Source organism: Elephantulus edwardii, unplaced genomic scaffold (genome assembly GCF_000299155.1).
Source record: "Elephantulus edwardii isolate Elephantulus edwardi_28Jun2011 unplaced genomic scaffold, EleEdw1.0 scaffold00507, whole genome shotgun sequence".
Lineage (NCBI taxonomy): Eukaryota > Metazoa > Chordata > Mammalia > Macroscelidea > Macroscelididae > Elephantulus > Elephantulus edwardii.
In genome coordinates, this window is record NW_006400257.1 from 443,304 (window position 1) to 464,636 (window position 21,333).

At 39.5% G+C, this 21,333-nt stretch overlaps 2 protein-coding genes across 2 annotated transcripts in view; one reads left to right on the forward strand and one right to left on the reverse strand.

Moving 5' to 3' along the window:
* Positions 1-1,637: 1,637 nt before the first annotated feature.
* On the reverse strand, positions 1,638-5,073 carry LOC102859822 (histone RNA hairpin-binding protein-like). The gene is made up of 5 exons (XM_006903087.1): positions 5,030-5,073; positions 3,322-3,417; positions 3,119-3,223; positions 1,870-2,022; positions 1,638-1,740 (listed from the first exon to the last, which is right to left on the reverse strand). Exons 1-5 carry the CDS (start codon positions 5,071-5,073, stop codon positions 1,638-1,640), a joined length of 501 nt encoding a protein of 166 aa, XP_006903149.1.
* A 350-nt stretch (positions 5,074-5,423) lies between these two features.
* The window catches only part of LOC102860229 (M-phase inducer phosphatase 3-like), a 45,853-nt gene continuing 29,943 nt past the window's right edge, over positions 5,424-21,333 (forward strand). Inside the window, exons 1-8 of the mRNA XM_006903088.1 lie at positions 5,424-5,525; positions 6,100-6,296; positions 7,886-7,980; positions 8,899-8,944; positions 16,149-16,182; positions 16,290-16,379; positions 17,799-17,897; positions 18,368-18,526. Of these exons, the coding sequence (XP_006903150.1) occupies positions 5,424-5,525; positions 6,100-6,296; positions 7,886-7,980; positions 8,899-8,944; positions 16,149-16,182; positions 16,290-16,379; positions 17,799-17,897; positions 18,368-18,526 (822 nt within the window). The remainder of the gene's footprint in view (positions 5,526-6,099; positions 6,297-7,885; positions 7,981-8,898; positions 8,945-16,148; positions 16,183-16,289; positions 16,380-17,798; positions 17,898-18,367; positions 18,527-21,333) is intronic.

The following is a 21,333-nucleotide window of genomic DNA, read 5'->3' on the forward strand; positions in this document are numbered from 1 at the left end:
GGGCGGGGGGGGGGGAGGAGGGAAAGGGAGGTAGATGGGTACAGTGGTTACATCTGGACCGCTTTTTTTTTTTAAAGACGGAGGGAGGGAGCAAACAGGCAGATGGGGAAAAGATGTTGACGGCGCTATTTCCTCTTGAGGATGAGGAAAACCACCTTTTATTTAAATCTCTACCTCTACCTCTACCACCACCACCACCACCACCACCACCACCACCACCACCACCACCACCTCCTCCTCCCATCTCAGGCGAAGTTGAAATCCTTTTAAGAGACCTTAGTAGCAGATGAAAAGGTTGGGGAACAGTTAGATGGTTTCTGACTCTTATGTAAATTTGAGTCTAAGTTAGCATCAATGGTGGTTCAGAAAAACACAAACAGATGGAAAAATGGAAGATTTTAAACAATGCCTTCGTGTTGTGATCTGTGTAGGTTAGTTTTAGATTTCTTTTTTAATTGATTTGGAACTGAGAGTAATGCAAGTAATCTTCACTAGTACACTTAGCAACAAGTCCCCTGAAAGACAGATATTTTCTCTAAATATTTTGTGTTCCAGCTCCAAAGGTTGACCAGGTAAACTACTGTGATTCATTAGGAAGTAGTCAACGGTAGAGGTCTTCCTCTGTGAGCCAGGGAATGGACAAAGCAGGTGCTACCAAATCAGGAAACTGGAGGAGAAAAAAAAAAAAAGAATGGAGAAAAAATGAGGTACTTACAAGAAAGTCAGACGGGGTTTTACCTTGTACTGCACTTTTCCTCTTGGTGAAAAAGAGGCAGGGACCATGAAGCATAGGAGAAATTGTTTTCGATAATCGTTTGTTGAGCATTTACTATGTACTATACACTGTGCAATTTAAATATGTATTCTGATTTTTGCTTACAATCACCAGTTGAGACAATATTCACCTTATATGACAGATAAAACAGCCCAAGAGTTTAGGTGACTGTCCAAATTATGAGCAAAGACGGTGTTAAAAATATCTTCCGAGACTAAAACCCTGGCTATGTAAGACACTACTCTATATCTCATTTCCCCCCTTCACTTCCATAATAGCTTGTGTAGGGAAACCCTATGAACCTGGAGAGAGGATGACAGACACCCAAGCGTTGAGGACTCCCTTCATAGGGTCGCTATGAGTCCCCTGTGACTCGACAGCACTTAACAACAACATACTTAACAAAAGTTAAATGGTTAAGAACTTAGCCTAGACTAACATTGGAAAAAATTTAGACACTTGAAAAAAAATTGCACATCACACTTTAAGACTCATTCCAAAGAAGTTACCACCTTTCATCAAACATAAAATAGCACCCAATATAGCTCAATGTCCTTAGTACTAACAATAACTGTTTGCTGCTATTGTTGTTAGGTGCCAGACCTTTCTCCCAAGAAGCTACTGGGTGGATTTGAACTACTACCCTTTCTGTTAGCAGCCAAACAGTCATTGTGCTGCTAAGGATCCTTTTATAGTCTCCTAATCCTCAAGATTTTAAAGCCATGGCTTGTCATTTTTCCCTAACGCACGCTTTAGTTTTGGGGATGCTATTATTAAACTCCCATTTTAATTGTGCCTTTATGGTCTACATGCCGTCTCTGACCCTGCTCTAGTTGGTTTCAGTACAGGGTCTACTTGGTTTTTATCCAGATTCTCTGAGAGTTCCAAGGGCCTGGAGCAGGTCATCCAGGAAATTATCCCAAGGGGTGGAGTCCATTTGTTCTAAAAGACTCTCCATTCTCTGCCTAGGAAAGCAACAGAGTAATAATGCCTTTCATTCAGACCCTCCTCCTCCATAGAATGATAAATCGCTGCGAAGTGGAACAATGTAGGACTTAGCCACTCACTAAAGGAACTGGGAATAGTTCACACACCTTGTAGCCACTCTGCCTGGCAGGCACTGACTGGGTGGGTCCCAGAAATGCAGGGCTCTTCTCCATTGTCTAATCTGGGCATCCCAGGAGCGACGGCTGTACCTTCTGTTCTTATTGGGCGTTTGAGGGTGAAGCCCTGGTTGTCGATGTGCCCTGGCAATGATAAATGTGGATCAAACTGAGGTCAGTGTGAAAGGGGACTCTATATAGCAGGGAACACAGCTCACTACTTATCACAGTGATTTAGAACCCTAGTTATAAATTCCCTGAGATGGGTAAAATCAGTGCCCTGAGTGCAACAACAACAAAGTAGATCTTCAGATCAAACACCATTCAGCCTCCCTAATATTCTTTCTTCTGGAAAAGGTGAGTGATATTTATTTCTGGAAATCTCGGTAGACAGAAAATATTTCACTTCATCACAAAATAAATCCGACATTTTCATATATTTAATTTGTATAAACCAAACATACTACTATCTAGTCAGTTCCAACTCCTAGCAACCCTGAAGGATAGAGTAAAACTGCTCCTTTTTCAGTTGCTTCCTGTGCGTCTTGCTAGTAGCTTCGAGCCTTCACAACACTAGTACTGTGCCTGTGAAGTTACATGTAGTTGGGCAAGCATGTTGCAGTTAACAAGTCAAGGTGAGGTATGATAAAGATGGTTGGAAGGAAAACCACTTCCTTATGTTAAACAGTAATGGGAGGAGAGTGCCTGTCTTCAAGGAGCCACTAGTTGGATTCAGACCACTGGAGATTCAGCCTTTTGGGTTAGCATGGAAACTTGTTACAGACAGTGCCACCAAAACGTGCCCTTTACCATCTCATTAGGAAACTGAGCTTTTAAAAGTCATATGGAAGGGCAAGTGGGGAAGAAAAATAGGGAATATTACTTAAGGGATACAGAATTTTTGTAAGGGTAATGAAAAAAGTTGGAATCACAATGTTGATTGTTGCACAACGTAATGAATAAAATCAATGTCACTGAATTGTGCAGGTATAATTGTTGAAATATTTTCTTGCATATATTTTACCATAATAGTTTTTTAAGCATATGGGCCCAATATGACATGTTCCACTTGGGAAAGAAAAAAAAATCCTGGAAGCATTAGGGTTAGAATGCAAGAAACTTGGTTTTAGTATTTCTGCAACTTTATGAGAACATTTAAAACATTCAGATCTGAGTATGTTTCCATCCCCTGAAACTGAATCAAAGCAACTTATTGTGGTCACCCCACAGCTGAACTCACTTGGGGACCTGCTGCAGAAAGCACTGGTAACCAGGTGTGCACTTGCCATAATCTATCTGCTTTTGGCGCCGCTGCAGGACAGCTTCATCTGTTTCTACCTCCCACCTGTGGGGAGGTACACAGTGCGCCACAAAGTATGATTAAGAGTCATCAAAGTACAACCAACTAATCATGTACTCTGAATTCCTAATTTTCAGACGTACCTGGCATGGCATGGCTCTGTGCTGACTCCCACACTCACCATCTCTATCCTAGAGGACAAAAATTCCTCACACATCTCCGTTCTGGGGAAGCAGTTTCTACAGATAAAGCAGGTATTGTTAGAGTAAAAACTAACTGACTATAATGCTTCTCAGCCACCACCACCACGAAGATCCTGAAGGTGGTTATTTCTGACTTACATTTTCTCAGAGGCACCTGGGGAGCCTCAATCATTCCTGGCCCTCACTCTAGAACCTATTGAATTAGTATTTGGAGCTCCTGCAATTTCAAGAGCTTCCAAGATTATATTCAGGGCTTCAAACCAGTTTGACCCTCTACAGAGAATTTGCCTTTCTACCCCAGATATCCTGAATCAGAAGGATCTAGTTTAACAGGTGTATGTAAAAATCACCTGGCATCTTGTTAAACTGTAAATTCTGTTCAGTGTATCTGAAGTGGAAAGGTAATTCAAACTGGTTTGAAGCCTTAGTTATTTTAAACATTTTAGCATGGAAAATTTAAAATATACACAGCAGTAGAGAATAACATAATGCCACATCACTCAAAGTGTGATAACTCCCAGTGTTAGCTTCATCAGCAAGCATCACCTAAGAGCGTGTTAGCAGTGCAGAATCCTGGGGTCCCAGACTAGATTTACTGAGTCAGAATCTGTATATTAGGGAGCATTTGTAATGGTAAGGAGTTGAGCTGCGAACCCAAAGGCATACTGTTTGAATCTACCACCAGCTGTTCTGTGAAAAGTGGACAGTCTCCATTCGTGCAATTTACAGCCTCTAAAAACCTGCTGTAAGCTTCCAACATGACAGCTCCTCTGTATGGAGTTGAGCTGTTTACCCCAAGATTGACTCTCACTGGCAGCTGCAACCCATCAGCGGCTCCAAAGGAAAAAGACAAGCAGTTTCCTTCAGTGCTATTTACAGCCTCTAATGTCCAGTGAAGAGTCAAATATGAATAGGTTGTCAACAAAGTTTGTAAACAATTAGCTTAAGTTTTTTTAAGCATACTGATCACACAACACTTGCGACCCATCTTGTTTTATCTATATGCACCATCCCACAGCACCTCATCACTTAGAAGCAAATCCTCAAAATTAATGATTTACTACCTTTTGCTATGAGTTAAGAGGATTCTGACTCAGCAAATCTGTATAGCAGACTAGAACTGTCTCATAAAGTTTCTTAGGCTGAAATCTTTAGAGAGGAGACTGCCAAATATTTTCTTCTACAAAGAAGAGATGGGTCCAACACCACCGACCTTTAACAGCTAAACCTTTAACCACTGCACCATCAGGGATCCGTTAATACCAGTCAGTAAAGACAAATTTTGATGGCAGAGTTAAAGACTGGAATCCTTTGAATTGTAAGAATTATGCCAAGAAATTATTCCACTTCTTTATTTTTCTCCTGCTAAGGAGTTTTCTTTTATCCTACATAACCTAATGCCGTAGACTCCTCTTTGCCATTCAATTGAGCTGTTGCATAGCTGACCTCTCAGGGGTTTTTAGAAGCTGTGGAGTTGCACAGGAGGAGATTGCTTATCTTTCTCCCGTCGTGCAGTTTGTGGATTCAAAATGCCAGAGATGCCAGCTTTGGGTTAGCAGCACAGCTCCCTACGGACTAAGATGCTGCCGCTCAAAAGGGTAGCTGAAGCTCTTGCAAGGGGGCTAAGCTGCTTTGATTACGTACAGACCTGTCACTTCCCAACGCCTGCCGCGCCGGTGGCAACTGCTCCATCTCCAGTGGACAGCTAGCAAAACTAAGAGAAAGTTCACGTAACGGCTGGAGAAATAAGAAGGGAGGGGCAAAGAAAACACTACCAAATCTTCCCACCCAAACGGGGTACTCAAGACCTAGCAAGCAGTCATAATTTAAATCTCCGGAGGGTGGTGGAGCCGCGGGAAGAGAAATAGCGCAAAGGGGATGTAGCGATTGGCTAGAGAGAGAGCCAATGGTATGCCATATTTTCCGTGGGGCGGGGGCTTATGCAGCCTTTTGCGAAAAGGCAGTTGGCCAATCGCCGCCCCATTCTGGCACTGGGGCGGGGCCAGTAGTGCTGTTCCAGAAGAAGCTCCCACCCTGAGGTGATGTATGAGCCTGATGATTGGCTTGGAGGATCTTGGAGGGTACGTCAAGATCGCCTGCGCAGTTTAGAGGCCAGCGTCGTTAGGTTATTGGGAGAGCGGAAGGTTTGAATGATTGCAATTAGCTACGGGCTGTTGATACTTTTGTGTTGAAACGGTAATTTACGCTCTCTCCGGAGAGAAGCTGCAAACCCTGAATCGGACCTACTTAACCGAGAAGCAAAATTTTAGTCTGATTAGCTGTGTTCTTTCCCCAGATTGCTAGCTCTTCTAACTCTGCTGGAAGTCTCGCTTTTATCAGATAACCTCCTTAAGAAGTCAAGGATCAGACCCCAAACCTGAACGAGGCCAGGAGCTGCCTACACCCAGGAATCTGGGAGAGCTCATTGCCTCTTCTGGATCCAGCTGGGGCCCAGGAAAACCAAGTCCAGAGATCCTTTTAAGTGTTGCACGTTCGAGACCTGATTTTCTGTGAGGGCTCTCAGCTGCCTGGCCCTCGGACAAGTCAAAACCTTCTTTAAATAAGCCCAGAACTGCTTCTCGGTAAGTTTGGGGATAACTCTTCTCCAGTACTGATCCGCTTGACTGCTTTTGGAAAGGATGGGAAGGACTTATGTAATGTACTTAATGTAGATGATTTTATCCTCCTATATAGGCTTTTTTTTTTTTTTTTTTTAAGAACATGTCTGCAAATCTCTTCTCATCTACAAGAGAAGAGGGAAGTCCTGGCTCAAGGTCCAGTTTTAGAGCTAGTCAGAGGAAGATGCTAAACCTTCTGATGGAGAGAGATACTTCCTTTACCATCGGTCCAAATCTCCCGAAAACTCCTGTGGATAAACACCTTGGTGATTCTGGAAACCTAAGCTTTTCATCTGGGTAAACGAATCCGGTTTTGTTTTTTTTTCAATATCAGATCTTAACCTCTTTTCCTTTCCCAACATGTTTATTATTGTTTATACGTTATCTTGTCCCTGATATCTTGCCACTGCCAAGTAGATTGGACTCAGGGACCATCTACAGGGTTTCCGAGTGTGGGAAGCCTGACCATTTTCTCCAGCAGAGCACCTAGTGCATTTGAACCGCTGACCTTATGGTTAGCAACCTGACACTTTGGACATGTTATCAGGAGGGACCAGTCCCTGAAGGCGGTCATCATACTTGGAAAAGCAGAGGGTCAGTGAAGAATGGAAGACCCTCAGTGCTATGCACTGACACAGTTACTACAAGAATGGGTTTAAGCACAGCAGAGATTATGAGGATGGCACAGAATTAAGCAGAGTCAGTATGAGATAGAGCCACTGGGTGGCACCCACCAGTAGCAAAGAAAAGGGTTTGAGTGTCTCACTACTATTTTTTTTTTAATTTATACTAGTTTGTTTACCGAATTCAAATACATTGTTTTTCAGACCATATTCGTGTCCTTTTGACAGTGACCCATTTTTAGTGTCAGACATCTTTTCTATGACATTAAAGAAGCTATCTTTCCAGAATCATGTTCAAATCTAGTAACTAATGGTAATGACTGTGGAAAGTCTTTGCACACTTTCTTTTTATTACTATTAATGTACTTGTACTTTAAATTTTGGTAATACCATATCTTGATACCTCAGCAGACTGGATAAGCCAAGGAGCAATCAAATATGTGTCCTTATTTCCCATTGCAGACATGTAGCCTTTGATTTTAAACAAATAACCTATTCATATGCTAGTGAGGAGAAAGTGAGGCATAGATTATGAGAAAAACAGCCTCAGAGTTTTCAAAGTTTTTAAATTTTATTAAAACAGACTCTTCTTTGGAGTAGCTGATAGGTTTCATCTTTGATCAGCAGCTAAGCACCGCTTGACTACTTAACCACTTTACTGCTCCACCAGTGTGTCTTGTTCCTTTGTTGTTGTGCCATCAAGTTGACCACAAGTCATACACTATAAACAAAAGATCTGCCTTTGCTCTATCCTGCACCATCCTCACGTCCTTCAGTATGCCCATTGTTACAGTCTGATGTCAGTATATCTCTTTGAGGCTTGTCCTCTCTTTCTCTGACTCTCCATTTTTTTTCAAGCATGTTGTCTTTTTCCTAACACTGGTCCATCCTTATAACATGCCCAAAGTATGTAAGACAAAATGTCACCATCCTTGCCTCTAGGTTATACTTCCTTCAAGACAATATTTTTTTCTTTTGGCACTCCATGGTATTTTTAATACCCTGCTGACACCACAATTGAAAGGCATCAATTTTCTTCAGTTTTCTTTATTCATTGTCCACCTTTTATATATGTACATAGCAATTGAAAATACCATTTGTTTGTTCCATGATTAGTCTAAAATATATAAAAAAGTCTTATTAGATACTGTTAAGATTTTGTAATAATTATTGAGGAATGTTGCAAATTAAAATGGTAAGATCTTTCCTTTTAAAGATATTAAAGCCTAAAGGAAATTTTGATGTTCTATTATGTCTTGACAGAGGTACCCCAAAACGTTGCCTTGATCTTTCAGATCTTAGTAGTGGGGAGATGTCTGCTAATCAGCTTACCACTCCTGCTGAACTTGATGAAACTGGTAGGAAGAAGGGAAGTAAAGACCTGACCTCAGTGGGAAGAATAGCATGAGAGAGAGGACAAATTTGTAGGATAAAGATAAAAGGTGGTGAAAGTAGGGGGAAAAACTTAATATTGGAATTGTTTGGTAAATAGAAGATTTTCTAGGAGACTCATTAAACTAGTAGGAAGATTATAACATTAATTGGAGTCAACTGCTTTTAAAAAAGTTATACAGGAAGAACAAGTTTTGTGCAATAGTCTAAACTTAGCGGAGGCAGAAAAGCTAATTGATAAATGCTTTGTCATCTAAAACTAGTGTTTAATAGGTTTTCCTGAAAAGAAACGTATTTCACTAGTCATCCATCCTAGGAAAACCCCCCCCAAACACCTCTTTGCTGTAAAATCAGAACTGACCCATGGCGAATCCTTTAGCAGGTTTTCAGAGGCTGTGAAGTACACATTCCTGTCTTTCTCCTAAGAGAAGCTAGTGGATTCAGACTCCCTCCCTCTGGGTTAGCAGTGTAATTTCTTACTCACTAGGCCATCAGAGTTCAATATTTGTTATTATTTCAGATTTTCTGAATGATAAGTTTCATTTTCTACTCATAAAAGACTCCATAGACTCCAGTACTGTTTTTCAGCATTTTTCTTGTGAAATTATTTTCTATGAATATTAGTACCTAAGGGAAGGCTGTATATTGGAAGCTTAGCTTTTTTTTTTTTTTTAATTTCAGATGTTTTTATTAAGTCATCTCTAGGTTGTTTTTTTTTACAAAGAATTTTTTTAAAAATAATTTTAATGAACATTTACAGAGATTTTGGGTAGGAAGCTTAGCTTTTAAAAATAATGCTGTTTACTTGGTAATGAAGAAGTCAAGGCAGGGTATATGGACAGAAACAACTCTGCTAACTGGTTCTATTTTATATCTGCTTACAGGTCATTTGGATTCCTCAAGACATCAGGAAATACTGTTGCCTGAGATGTAAGTTCTTCAGCTTAATTAATTCCATGCTCGAGACTTTCCAGATCTTACCTTATGCAGATAGATGCTGCAGAATATAGAATGTAAATAGGGCCTTGAGACCTAAATGTTTCCTTTGAAAAGCTTTTAAATTTCCAAGGCCTAAGTGCTATTCATTTTAACTATTGTATCGAGTCAGTGTTATTTTTTAAAATGGAGGAAAATGGTATAATGTGCTTAAATGTAGCCTTTTATGTACATTTAAGAAGTGCTGTATCTAAGTATAAAAAGTACAGAGTGCAGCCTCTGGAGTGAATATATTCCGGCAAGTTTACTATTTTGTTAGCCACAGCTCTGGAGAAGTGCATTAATTTCATTGCTTACAGTTCCTTTATTTTTAACATGAAGACAGTGATAGCACTTTTCTAATAAATAATTACTGTGAGAATTAAATGAGAATGTGTGTCTAGAACATACATACAAACATCTTGTAATGTTTACTATTATTACTGTTAGAGATTCTTTGTTGGAGTTCTTAAAATTTTTGGTCAGAGAATTCTTAAGGAATGTAAATTAAATTTCATTCAATCCCTAAACATAAGGTAAATTTTCTACTTGGTTGTTTTGAAATTTTGTTCTTTAGTGATTACGTAGATCAGTCGATTTACTTTCTACAAGTAAAAAAATTCATTTTATATTCCCTTTTTTTCTTTGAATTGCTTAAAATATCATAGTTCATGTAGATGTAATAAAAGTATTAAGAACTCAGGTAAAATCCTAGAAGTTCTCTTCTAGAACTCTCTAATAAATACATATTAACCCTCAATAGTTAATAATAAAAAGTTAGTAAATAAAAATGATAGGTCTGCGTAAGATGAGGACACTCAAATCATCTTTGATAGATATCTGTACATTGTAAAGCCTACATTTAAGATTGTTTTTGTTGTTGTTATGTGCTGTCAAGTTGTCTGTGACTCACAGCAAACCTGTGTACAATAGCTCTGAAGCCTGCCCTGTTCTGTGCCAGTCTCAATGACTCTGACACACCTGCCCCCATTGCCCTAGTTACTGTATCAATACGTCTCATCTGGGGTCTTCCTCGCCTGTGCTGTGCCTGTGCTGTCGCTCCACCCTTCCAAGCATGATGTCCTTCTCTAAGGATTGATCCTTCTTGGCCATGTGCCCAAAGTATGTGAGATGGAGCTTTAAAATCCTAGTCTCCAGGGAGCTCTGGTGGCCTAGTGGCAAGAAGCTGCACTGCAATCCCAGAGGCTTGCGGTTCAGATCCGCCAGATCCTGTGCTTGAAAAGGAGGGCCAGTCTCCTCCTGTACCAGTCAGATCCAATTTGACAGTACACACAAAAAAAATAATAATTTTTTTTTTAAAATCCTAGCCTCCAAGGAGAAGCTTGGTTTAACTATTTGTTTTCTTGGTGGTCCATGTTCAAGACTCTTCTCCAGCACCATAACTCAAAGATTATGCAAATAAAATAAGGTTTAATAAGAGATAAGATTTTAGATTAAGATTAATTTTAAATCTTTAACATTTACGGTTATGCAAATGAAATAAAGAGCCTTGTTATGAATTGTCTTCTAAAAATATGTGTTATAAATCTCAACCCCTATGGTACAATCCCATTTGGGAATGATTGACAACACAAGTATGTTGTTGTTAGTTGCCATCAAGATTGCTACTCATAATGGACCTATGAACAATAGATGAGAACCTTGCCCTATCCTCACTATTTCCAACTTGCTTGTGCCTATTGTTAGAGTCACTGTAAATTCATCTTTTTTTTTTTAATTTTTTTTTTTTGTAAATTCATCTTTTTGAGGATGTTCCTCTCTTTCTCTGACCTTCCTCCTTTCCCAGTATGATGTCTTTTTCCAAAGATTGGAACTTCTTGATAACAAAGGGTGAAGTTTCACCATCCTTAACTGTAAAAGTATCCTAATTGCACTTACTCCAAGACAGATTTGTTTGTTCTTTTGGCAGTGGATGTGATATTCAGCACCCTTTACTCCTACCACAATTCAATGGCATCAATTCTTGGGTCGTCATTATTCATTGTACAAAATTCAGATACATAAGAAGCAGTTGAAAATACTGTGGTTTGGATCTGGCACACCTTAGTTTTTAAGCATTAGTATGTTGTTGTTGTTGTTAGGTACTGCCAAGTTGATTGTGACTCATAGCGATCCTGTGATCAACAGATCTGAACCTTGCCCACCCTGTGCCATTCTCACCATCTCTAAAATACTCAAGCCCATTATTACAGTGACCTTTTCAATCCATCTTCTTGAGGATTTTCTTTTCTTTCTCTGACTCTTTACCTTTCCCAGCATAATGTCTTCTTTCCAAGGACTGTCCTGTCCTCTAACATGCCCAGAGTATGTGAGATGGAGTTGCATCATCCTTGCCTCTAAGGAGCACCTTTGTTGCATTTTCTTCGAGACAGACTTGTTTGTTCTACTGGCACTCAGTGGAATATTGAGTGTTCTTTGCCACCACCACAATTCAAAGACATTGATTTTATTTTTGGTCATCCTTCTTGTCCAACTCTCAGGTGTATGTTGTTGTTATGTGCTGTCCAGTCACCTGTGACTCATAATGACCCTATGTACAACAGCCCTAAACCTTGTTCTATCCTTTGCTAATCTTATTATCACTGACACACCTACCCCCCATGTATAGGAAGCAATTAAAAATATCATGGTGCCTATCAACAAATGAACGACTAGAAAAACTGTGGTACATTCACACAATGGAATATTATACAGCATTGAAAAACAATGAACTTGTAAAACATTACACAACACAGGGGAGCCCCAGGACATTATGTTGAGTGAAATGTCTCAATCACAAAAGGACAAATACTGCATAACACCACTGTTATAAAATAGGACAGACATGCTGGGGTTGGGGAGGGAATGGGAAAACAGTGGATAGATAATGAACACTACGTAGAACAGATGAAAGGAAGAACTGTCCAAAACAGATATATGATTAGGCATTATATGTGTGACAACAGTCAGGAACAAGAGGTGCATTGCAGGGTGGGGCTCAGGCTGGGATGAGGAGAAAATGTGCAAAAATGAATTTTAAAAAAAACATTACTGGAGAGCTCTGGTGGCCTAGTGGCAAGAAGCTGCACTGCAATCCCAGAGGTGTGTGGTTCAAATCCACCAGATGCTCTGCTGAAGAAGGAGGGACAATCTCCTCCTGTACCAGTCAGATCCGATTTGACGGTACACACATAAAAAAAATTAAAAAAAAACAAACCCAAAACATTACTTGGATCAGGCACACCTTAATCTTAAAAATGTCTAAGTATTAGTATAAGGTGTTATAAAATAGAATGAAGGCCATCTGAGTTTCCCTAATTTTTGAAGGGGAGAAAGAATCAGTAGCCCATGGTTGATTCTTAAGAGGTGGAGATCAAACATACTTCCCACCAAACTTTTTGCCAGTTCTAACACTAGCTATAGTTATGTCACTCTGTATATCTCTGCTGGATTCAGTAAATAGTTCGGTGGCCACACAGCTCACTGAAAATACTTAGGATTGTGAGTTTTATTAGGGAACTAATGTTAAAACTTAATACCAAGAAAGACTCAGGATACAGTTCTTCCATTAAGACTGACTGTATCTGCTCAGCCATGCCTGTAGGCAATTTCTGATGCAATCAAAACGTTATTCATACTCATTCATTCTTGGACAAACTATTGTTTCTCTTCTCTGTCCAAGCCATCTGTGGTAAGTGGGAGGGCTACAGAGATGAGAAGACATAGTCTCCATCTTCTCTGAGCTACTCCACTGATAAGGTATCAAACTACCATGGAATTATTTCTGCTGCTGAACCAGCAGCTTCCAGTTACTAGTCTGAATAGATCTGGCTCAGTCTCGGTCCTCTTTACTCCACATATATCCAACAAGCCCCTGCCAGAAGGCATTCAGCTTTCTCACTCTGGCCTGGGAAGTCACCTTTTCTCACTCCTGTTTAGCTTTTGCTGCTTTGCTTTATAACAATCTCCATTATTGTAACTCTCTTGTTTCCTGAGTCTTGGACGATCTCAAGGTAGGGACCTCAGATCCAAAGGATACATCCTCTCATCTTTTTTTGGCGGTAGGCAGATTCTCTTTTCCTTTTATCTCTTGTAAGATAAAAAGTATGACTCAAGCAAGAATATAACTTAACTAGATGGTGAAAGGTGGTGACTCACAATACATCCCACCTTAACCCTCATTAACACAATGGACAACTCCCTCCAAAATGGGACCATCATCACAGCCACGTTGTTAGGTGCTGTCCAGGAGACTGTAGGACTCATAGCAACCCTATGAACAACAAATCAGAACCTTGCCTTATCCTGCTCCATCTTCATGATCTCTCCCATGCTCAAGCCTTTTGTTGAAGTTACTGTCAACCCATCTAATTGAGAATATTCCTCTTTTCCACTGACCTTCCACCTTTTTCAGCAAAATAATTTTTTTCAAAGACTTGGCCCCCCTGACACTGGGCCCACAGTATATGAGACAGTTTCACCATCCTCATCTCTTAGGAGCAGTATGTTTGCACTTCTTCAAGATAGGTTGATTTGTTCTGGCACTCCATGGTGTATTCAGTAACTTCAGCAACACCACAGTTCAGTAACATTGATTCTTCTTTGGTCTTATTCGTTGTTCAACTTTCAGACACACAGTAAAGAGTTGAAAATATCATGGTTTGGATCAGGCACACCTTAGTCTTTAAACAAGCATCATTACTTTAAAGTGACTGATAACCACAACTACAGAGGTTAGGATTCACAACACATCACAAAGTGGAGGACAATGGCTCAAAGGGACATATTAATTATTTCAAAACACTGCAGGTTTGTGTTAAGTTAGTTTCTTGAAATATTAAAAAGCAGGTTAGACAGAGAAGCAAGCAGAGATGGGGAGGATAGATGCCACACCAAGTGAAAATCATGGAGGAACAAGGATTTCCCCTCATCCTACAGAAATACAAAACCTTTTCTCTAGAGTTGGCACCCTGAATTTGTACTTGTGAGTGAATCTGGGCTATATCCTTTCTCCATACATAATTCAGTTTGTATGCAGAGCAAATCATGTGAGAAGTTGGACATTATGAAGAAGAGTGTGGCTTCAAGGTTGGAGAAAGACTTAACCACCTACATTATGCAGATGATACAACCTTGCTTGCTACAAGCAAGGAGAACCTGAGAAGCTTAGTGTAGAAGATCAAGGACGATAGCCTTAGATAGATGTAGCCTATAGACTACATCTTAACATTAAGGAAACAAAAATTCCACTGTTGTTGTTATGTGCCATCAAGTCGTTTCCGACTCATAGCGACCCTATGCACAACAGCTCTAAACCCTGCTCTATCCTGCGCCAACCGCACCGCCTCTGACACACCCATCCCGATTACCCCAGTCACCGAATCAATCCATCTCATAGAGGGTCTTCCCCTAGGCCAACAGATAACAGCACTCAGGATAAAGAGAAGATTGAAGTTATTAATGAGTTCATCTTACTTGGATCCACAATCACCCTTGGTACTAGCAGGCAAGATATCAAAAGATGTGTTATATATTTAGAAATCGGCTGTCAACTCTCCAAAGTGCTGAGGAGCAGTGATGTCAGTTTGAAGACTGAGGTGCATCTAATTCAAGTCATGATCTTTTCAGTTATTTCCTATGCATCTGAAAGTTGAACAGTGAATAAGAATGACAGAGGAGGAATCTATGCCTTTGAGCTATTGTGTTGAAAAATATTACCAACAGACTATTCCAGGGACAAAAAAACCCCACAAATGTCTTGGAGAAAGTGTAGCCAAGGTGCTTGTTAGAAGCAAGGATGATACATACTTTAAAAATGTTGTTAGGAAGGATCAGTCCTTGGAAAAGGACATCATGCTTGGAAAGGTAGAGAGCCCACGAAAGAGAGGAAGACTCTCAAAAAATGGATTGACACAATGACTGGAGCAATGTGCTTGAATGTATCAGGGATGAAGAGGATGGCACAGGATAGAGCAGGGTTCAGATCTTTTGTTCAGAGTCATTATGAATTGTAATCTACTTGATAGCACCTAACAACAATCCTAAAATATGAGGATTGATTTCTATTTGTTAAGTCAACCCACTTGTGATATTTCTGTTATAGCAACGGGGGGTGGGTGGGTAACTAAGATAGACCTTATTTCTTTTTTTTTTAAATTTAAGTTTATTATTCATTTCAGTAAAAATTTACAGAGACTTTGGATTTCCATTCATTCATTGTTACACTTTTCTTCCCTCCCAACCCTCCCCCCTAGTACACACCCTCTTTGAAAAGTAAAAGAAAAATTCTTTCATTGTTTTACAAACCCTTCCCCAGGTCCACTCCACCATGTAGCCTTCCCTCTAGACTCCTGTCATGACAAAAATACCTAATTACCCTCTTGGAAAAGTAAAAGAAAAATTCTTTCATTGTTTTACAAATCCTCCCCCAGGTCCACTCCACCATGCAGCCTTCGCTCTAGACTCCTGTCATGACAGAAATACCTAATCACATATCCCTTTTAAACAGTTTTCTCCCCCGTCTGTTTCAATGCAGTATACATTATTGAACCCATCTTTCTCAGTCTCTCCACAACCCCAAGGTCAGTCCTGTTTTACAACATGCAGTATTTGTCCTTTTGTGACTGAGATACTTCCCTCAGCATAATATCCTCCAGAGTCACCCATTTTGGATAATATTGCATGAGTTCCTTGTTTTTCAATGCAGCATAGTATTCCATTGTGTAAATATTCCACAGTTTCTCTATTCATTCGTTTGTTGATGGGCACTTAGGTTGTTTCCAACTCCTTGCTATTGTGAACAAAACTGCAATAAACATGTGTGTGCTTATATCTGCTTGGATGTCAGCTATGGTCTCTTTGGGGTATATTCCCAGTAGTGGAATTGTTGGGTCAAATGGTATCTCTATTTGCAACTTTTTGAGAAAGTGCCATACCGCCTTCTACAGTGGTTGCACTGATAGACCTTATTTCTATAATGTCACTTAGCATCGTAATATTTACCTAGAGAAATTCCTATTAATTGATTTTAGAAGAGATTCATCAACTAGGTATAGGGTCCCCTACAATGGAAGAAAGAAAGACCTGGGATGCTTTAAGCCACTGAAGAACCATACAATATTTGGTGCTTACCTGACTAGCAATTTCTTTTGATCTGTAGGAATCATCATCAGCATCTAATAAAAGGCAGCCCAGTGAGTATGCTCTCTTAAGGTTGGGTTTTTTCTCTGGTGGTAGTAAGACGATTTCTAACTCTCATTGTCTGAAGGATACTGGATGGTCTCAGAAAACTCTCTTGTAGGCACAACTGCTATGCAGCACTCCGAATTCTTTGGATTGTGGTCGCAGAAAGAAAGAGGCAGTGTGCGGTTCATCTGCAAATAAAAAAAATGTAAGTGATCAATGGATGCCTAGGTAGACTGGCAGCTTTCTTCCTTCAAGTGGGGCAACACATGTGATCTGTATCTTTAGAAAACATATGTTATTGTTCACTGACAGCATGTTGATTCCTACTCTTACCATCCCCTATGTGTGGAGAAGAACTGTTCCATAGTAAAAGCAAGCCTATACCCATTTTTAAGCCTGTCCTGTCTTCCAAGCATTAATTGTTTATAGACATGACCTCAGGGTCTCTTTAAGGGACACAATGCTGTTGGTATCGGTAGGCCTGACAAGCAAACTTTGTCACTGCAAGAAAATTTTAATTCTAGGGTAAAGCCTGTCTCTAAGACTTTAATAGCTGGTTGTCATTATAACTCTTGCTCATTTGATCATTTTTAGAGGGGGGAAAAAAAATCTTACTTTTCTAAAGTATTACTGTCATGTGCTGTCGAGTCACCTGCAACTCATAGGCACCCTATTTACAACATCTCTGAACCTTACCTGTTCTTGAGCCAATTTTATTGTCTCCAGCACACCTTATCTCCATTACCCCAGCCACAGGGTCAGTCTATCTCATCATAGGTCTTCTTCTCTTGTGCCGTCCCTTCACCTTCCCAAGCAAGATGTCCTTCTCCAAAGACTGGTCCCTGGCTGCTGGTACCAAGAGTGTCGATTGTGTTAGTGTAAGGATTTTTTTGGTTTGTTTTTGTAATAAAAAGGTAAATGATATGTGTATCATTTATTTATAGATTTCTCAAATGGCTTTCTATTGAAAACCTAGATTTTTTAGTTTCTTCCTTTCTCCTCATCTAGTCTTAGACCCTGTTCTGAGAAAGCCATGGTTTGGCTTTTTTGCCTTAGGGTTTTTTTGTCCTTTAGTTTCAAGTAGAAGCTGGCCTCTGCAGAGCCGCCTATTCACTCAGATAATTCCATACCAAATTCTTTTAACTAGTCCCCTTTTCTAGCCATCATTTTTATCCCCCTGCCTTTAATTCCTACTCTTAATTTGATTTAAAAAAAATGTTAAATTGCTCTTGTCCTTTTTTCCCTCGGATATGCCTGTGTTTTTGGCTGTTTTGATCAGCTTTTTTTTTAAATAGTGCCCTTTAATCTCTTTCGTTCTTTTTTTAAATAATTTGAAGCTAACCTCCTTTTATGATCAGGCTTTTAAATCTCACCATCCCCTCCCCAGTCAGGCTCCCCTTTTCTGCTGCTTTTGCATGTGATCATGAAATGAGTCTTTTCCAAAGCAAGTCTACATGTCCAACGTAACTTCCAAAACATAGTTTGCATCTTCATATTACATGGTCAGCTTTTTTACTTTTAAATGTATTTCATGAATGTTAATCATGGCTTAGTCAGATGAAATGATTTTTGCAGGGCCTTCTAACATCTCTTTTTTTTTGAGCCAATGTAGTTTTTCTTTTAGGAAAACTATACCTTGAAATCCTTGGAATGGTTGGCACCCAGTAACTTAAAGTTTAAAAAAAGACCAGGAGGTCCTTTTCTTTCTCCCCTTTCTCTGCTGGTAAGTCACTAAACATCATCATTAAAAGTCAGCTTAGACCTCCTTTGGCCACAATTAAGAATCATTTCTTACAGGCGGTGGGTGGTATAGAGCAATAGAGAAATTACTAACTCACCAATAAATAATGCTGGGGCAATTAAAAAAAAGTCTGTTTAGGAAGGGGTTATTAGAACTCTAAGGGCACATGGGTTAAAACATTGAAATGCTAACCAAAAGGTCAGAAGTGTGACCCCACCAACTATTCCTCAGGGAAAGAGATGAAATAGAAGATTTCCAACTGTGGAAACCCCATGAGACAGTTTACTCTGGCCTATAGGGTCACTCTGAGGGGCTTAGTAGCAGTAGGTGAAGGTGAATTGCAGGTCTGAATTATGATCTTTCAGGTTTTCTAAGCCCACTTAAGTGAGAACGATTTTTGCAATTTCTAGGAAGGAGGGAAAGCTTGTTAATGTTGCCAATGTATTTGATAGGACAATCAAAACATGTTGGGAAGTGAAACAAATGACCTGGGCAGTCCCATTGCTACTATTCCAAAATGGAATAAAAAGTCAGAACTGGGAGAAGACCAGTCAGAGGATATTTCAGATGACTTGATGGAATTGTCTCTGGAAGAACAAAAAGATGCCAAGGTAAAGTAGTCTTTGATGGTATCTTTGCATTCTTTACATTATTCATTCACTTTTGGAGAAATAATACTATGTCTTCGGCGTTCTAACTCCTAGAGTAAGTACTCAAGCTACAGAGATGAAGAAGACATGGTCTCTGTCCTCCGTGAGCTGCTCAACTGATAGGGTATCAGACTTCCATAAGATTATTCTTACTGTTGAGTGAGCAATTTCCAGTTAGTGTGAGTTGCTCCAAGATTCATCAGTGTATTTTGGTTTAACACCTACAGATAATAGTAATGAATGAAATATACTTACCATGATCTTCCTGGCAGCTCATGATGTGTTATCGTATTTTTATTTTTCCTTTTTAAAATTTTATTGTTATGGATAATATATAGAGTCTAGAGAGGCTTGTTGTTTAACCACTCTGTTCATCAAAAGATTGATAATTCAGACCTACCAGTTGCTCTGTGCTGGGTCTTTATAAAGTTTACAGCGCTGGAAATTCTACCTTTGGGGCTGTTTGCTCTGTACTGTATGATGCAATGAGTCAGAATTGACTGTGGGTTGTTGTTGAGAGCTTTTTTTTGCTGAAACTGAAGAGAACCTGAAGTGCTTGCTGCAGAAGGTCAAGGACTGCAGCCTTAAATATGAATTGAAGCTCAACATCAAGAAAACAAAGATTCTCACGACTGGGCTAATTGGCAGCATCATTATGGATGATGACAAGATTGAGATTGTTAACAGTTTTAGTTTGCTTGGCTTCACAGTCAACACACTTGATGCCAGTAGCCAGGAAATCAAGAGACAGATTATATTGGGAAAGTCAGCTGTCAGTACTGAAGAGCAGTGACATGAGGTTGGAGACTAAGGTGCGCCTGATCTGGGCTGTAGTCTTTGCAATTGTGTGCTCTGTGTCAAGAGAGCTGGACAGTGGCTAGGGATGATAGAAAAGTAGTTGATGCCTTTGAGCTGTGGTGCTGGAGAAGAGTGTTGAATATACCATGGACTGCTAGGAGAACAGACAGGTTTGTCCTGGAGAGGGTGAAATCAGGCTGCTCTTTGGTGGCAAGGATTCAGAATCCTTATCTGACATACATTGGGCGTGTTGCAAGGAGGGACCAGTCCTTAGAGAGGGACATCATGTTTGTGAGGTGGAGGGACAGTAAAAGAGAGGAAGACCCTCAGTGAGATGGATCTACTCAGTGACTGGGCTAATGGGAGCAGGTATGTCAGAGACAGTAAGGTTGGCACAGGGTAGAGCAGGGTTTAGGGCTCTTGTACATAGGGTCACTATGAATCGCAAGCGACTTGACGACACATAACAACTACTATATTAGCAAATGATCTTGTACAAGTATTTGTTAAAGTACCTGTTTTTAGTACTTTTGAAGATACACACACACTCTCTCTCTCAGGAGTGAAATACTAGATATTATGATAAGTCTTTGCTTTCCTTTTTTCAGGAACTCACAAAGCATTTCAGTGTTCTTTTTGTCTACTCATTTGATATCTAGACTATGTTTTATTGACTTTACTGATAGTTTCTGAGGTATTAATATTTCTGAATCAACTTCATTTCTTTGACATAAGTGTGTGTAGGGGGTGTGTTTTAAATTTTACTTATCTTACAAGACAAGTATAGGGTAGTGGGGTTTGAACACTTGGATTTTAATCTTCATTCTCTTGCTTATCTGTGTTGTGACTGAGCAAGACATTTAACCACTCTAGACCTCAGTTCCTCATTTATAAAATAGAGTAATAGAGTAATAGTAATGAAATACATCCTTAATCTGATTTTTGTGAACATGATACAGGATTAAAAACAATTTGAAACACTTCATGCACTTTATTGTTGTTGTTATGAATAAAAACTAATATAAAAGTCAACATTGAGTAGCTATTTATTACGAGACAATTATGTGCTATGAGCTGTGCTATGAAATCATGGTTAGGACAGGCAAGGTTAATAATATTCATGGCACTTATATTTATGTTCTTTCAAGTAAAAAATACAGCATGAGCAAATAAGCCAGTAAGTGCACAAAATAATGACAGATTGTCAAAAGTGCTATGAATAACAAGATGCTATAAAAATGGACCTAGAAGTATAGAAGAGAATGCAACTTTTCACTTTATCCAGAGTAACCTGGAGAAATAGTGATGTGACTTCAAAAAGAAAAAGGAATCCAGAGAGACTAAGATGTATTTTGTTCTGAACACTTGATTTAGAGATGGCAACAGAAAATTTATATGGAGACTTGGAACCATCTGAACTGGACATGTACATTTCAGGGCCATCTGGGTAGAAGAGAAAATGAAGGCTAATGGTAATGTAACTTTGAAGGCAAAGAGAAAGCTTGAGGGGAGTGATAGCTGCTGATGAGGCTAATGGTGAAACGGTTATGTATAATGCCAGCGTCATTCAAGAATCAGAAAGGAAGGGCCTATGACACTTTAATGTGTTTATTTACTTTATACATTTTTTATAGTCAATATTTATCTTTTTTAAATTGCATATCATTCATGTATGTTGCCTTTTTTACCCCCCTTGCCTCTACCTACCAAACTCTGTGATCCCGTAATTTTTCCACATACCCCCTTCCCCTCCTCTTCACTCCTTGGATATTTATATACATCTTACTGGTTATCCTTCTGTTTTTACAAAAATAGTCTTATATAGTATTTGTTCTTATGTGCCTGAGTTAGTTCACTCACCATAATGCTCTCTAGCCTCTCCAGTGTTATATAGTATTTCTCAAAATTGTTGTTCTTGAATGCTGCATAGTATTCCATTGTGTGAATGTACCAAAGTGTCTCAATCTAGT

Excerpts from the sequence above, each read along its gene's own strand:
- LOC102859822 (XM_006903087.1), bottom strand. The coding sequence starts at position 5,073 with ATGGAGCAGTTGCCACCGGCGCGGCAGGCGTTGGGAAGTGACAG. Across the intron at positions 3,418-5,029 it reads CAGGCGTTGGGAAGTGACAG|AAACTGCTTCCCCAGAACGG; the intron begins GTCTGTACGTAA and ends CTTTATCTGTAG. Across the intron at positions 1,741-1,869 it reads CCAGGCAGAGTGGCTACAAG|GCAGAGAATGGAGAGTCTTT; the intron begins GTGTGTGAACTA and ends TTGCTTTCCTAG.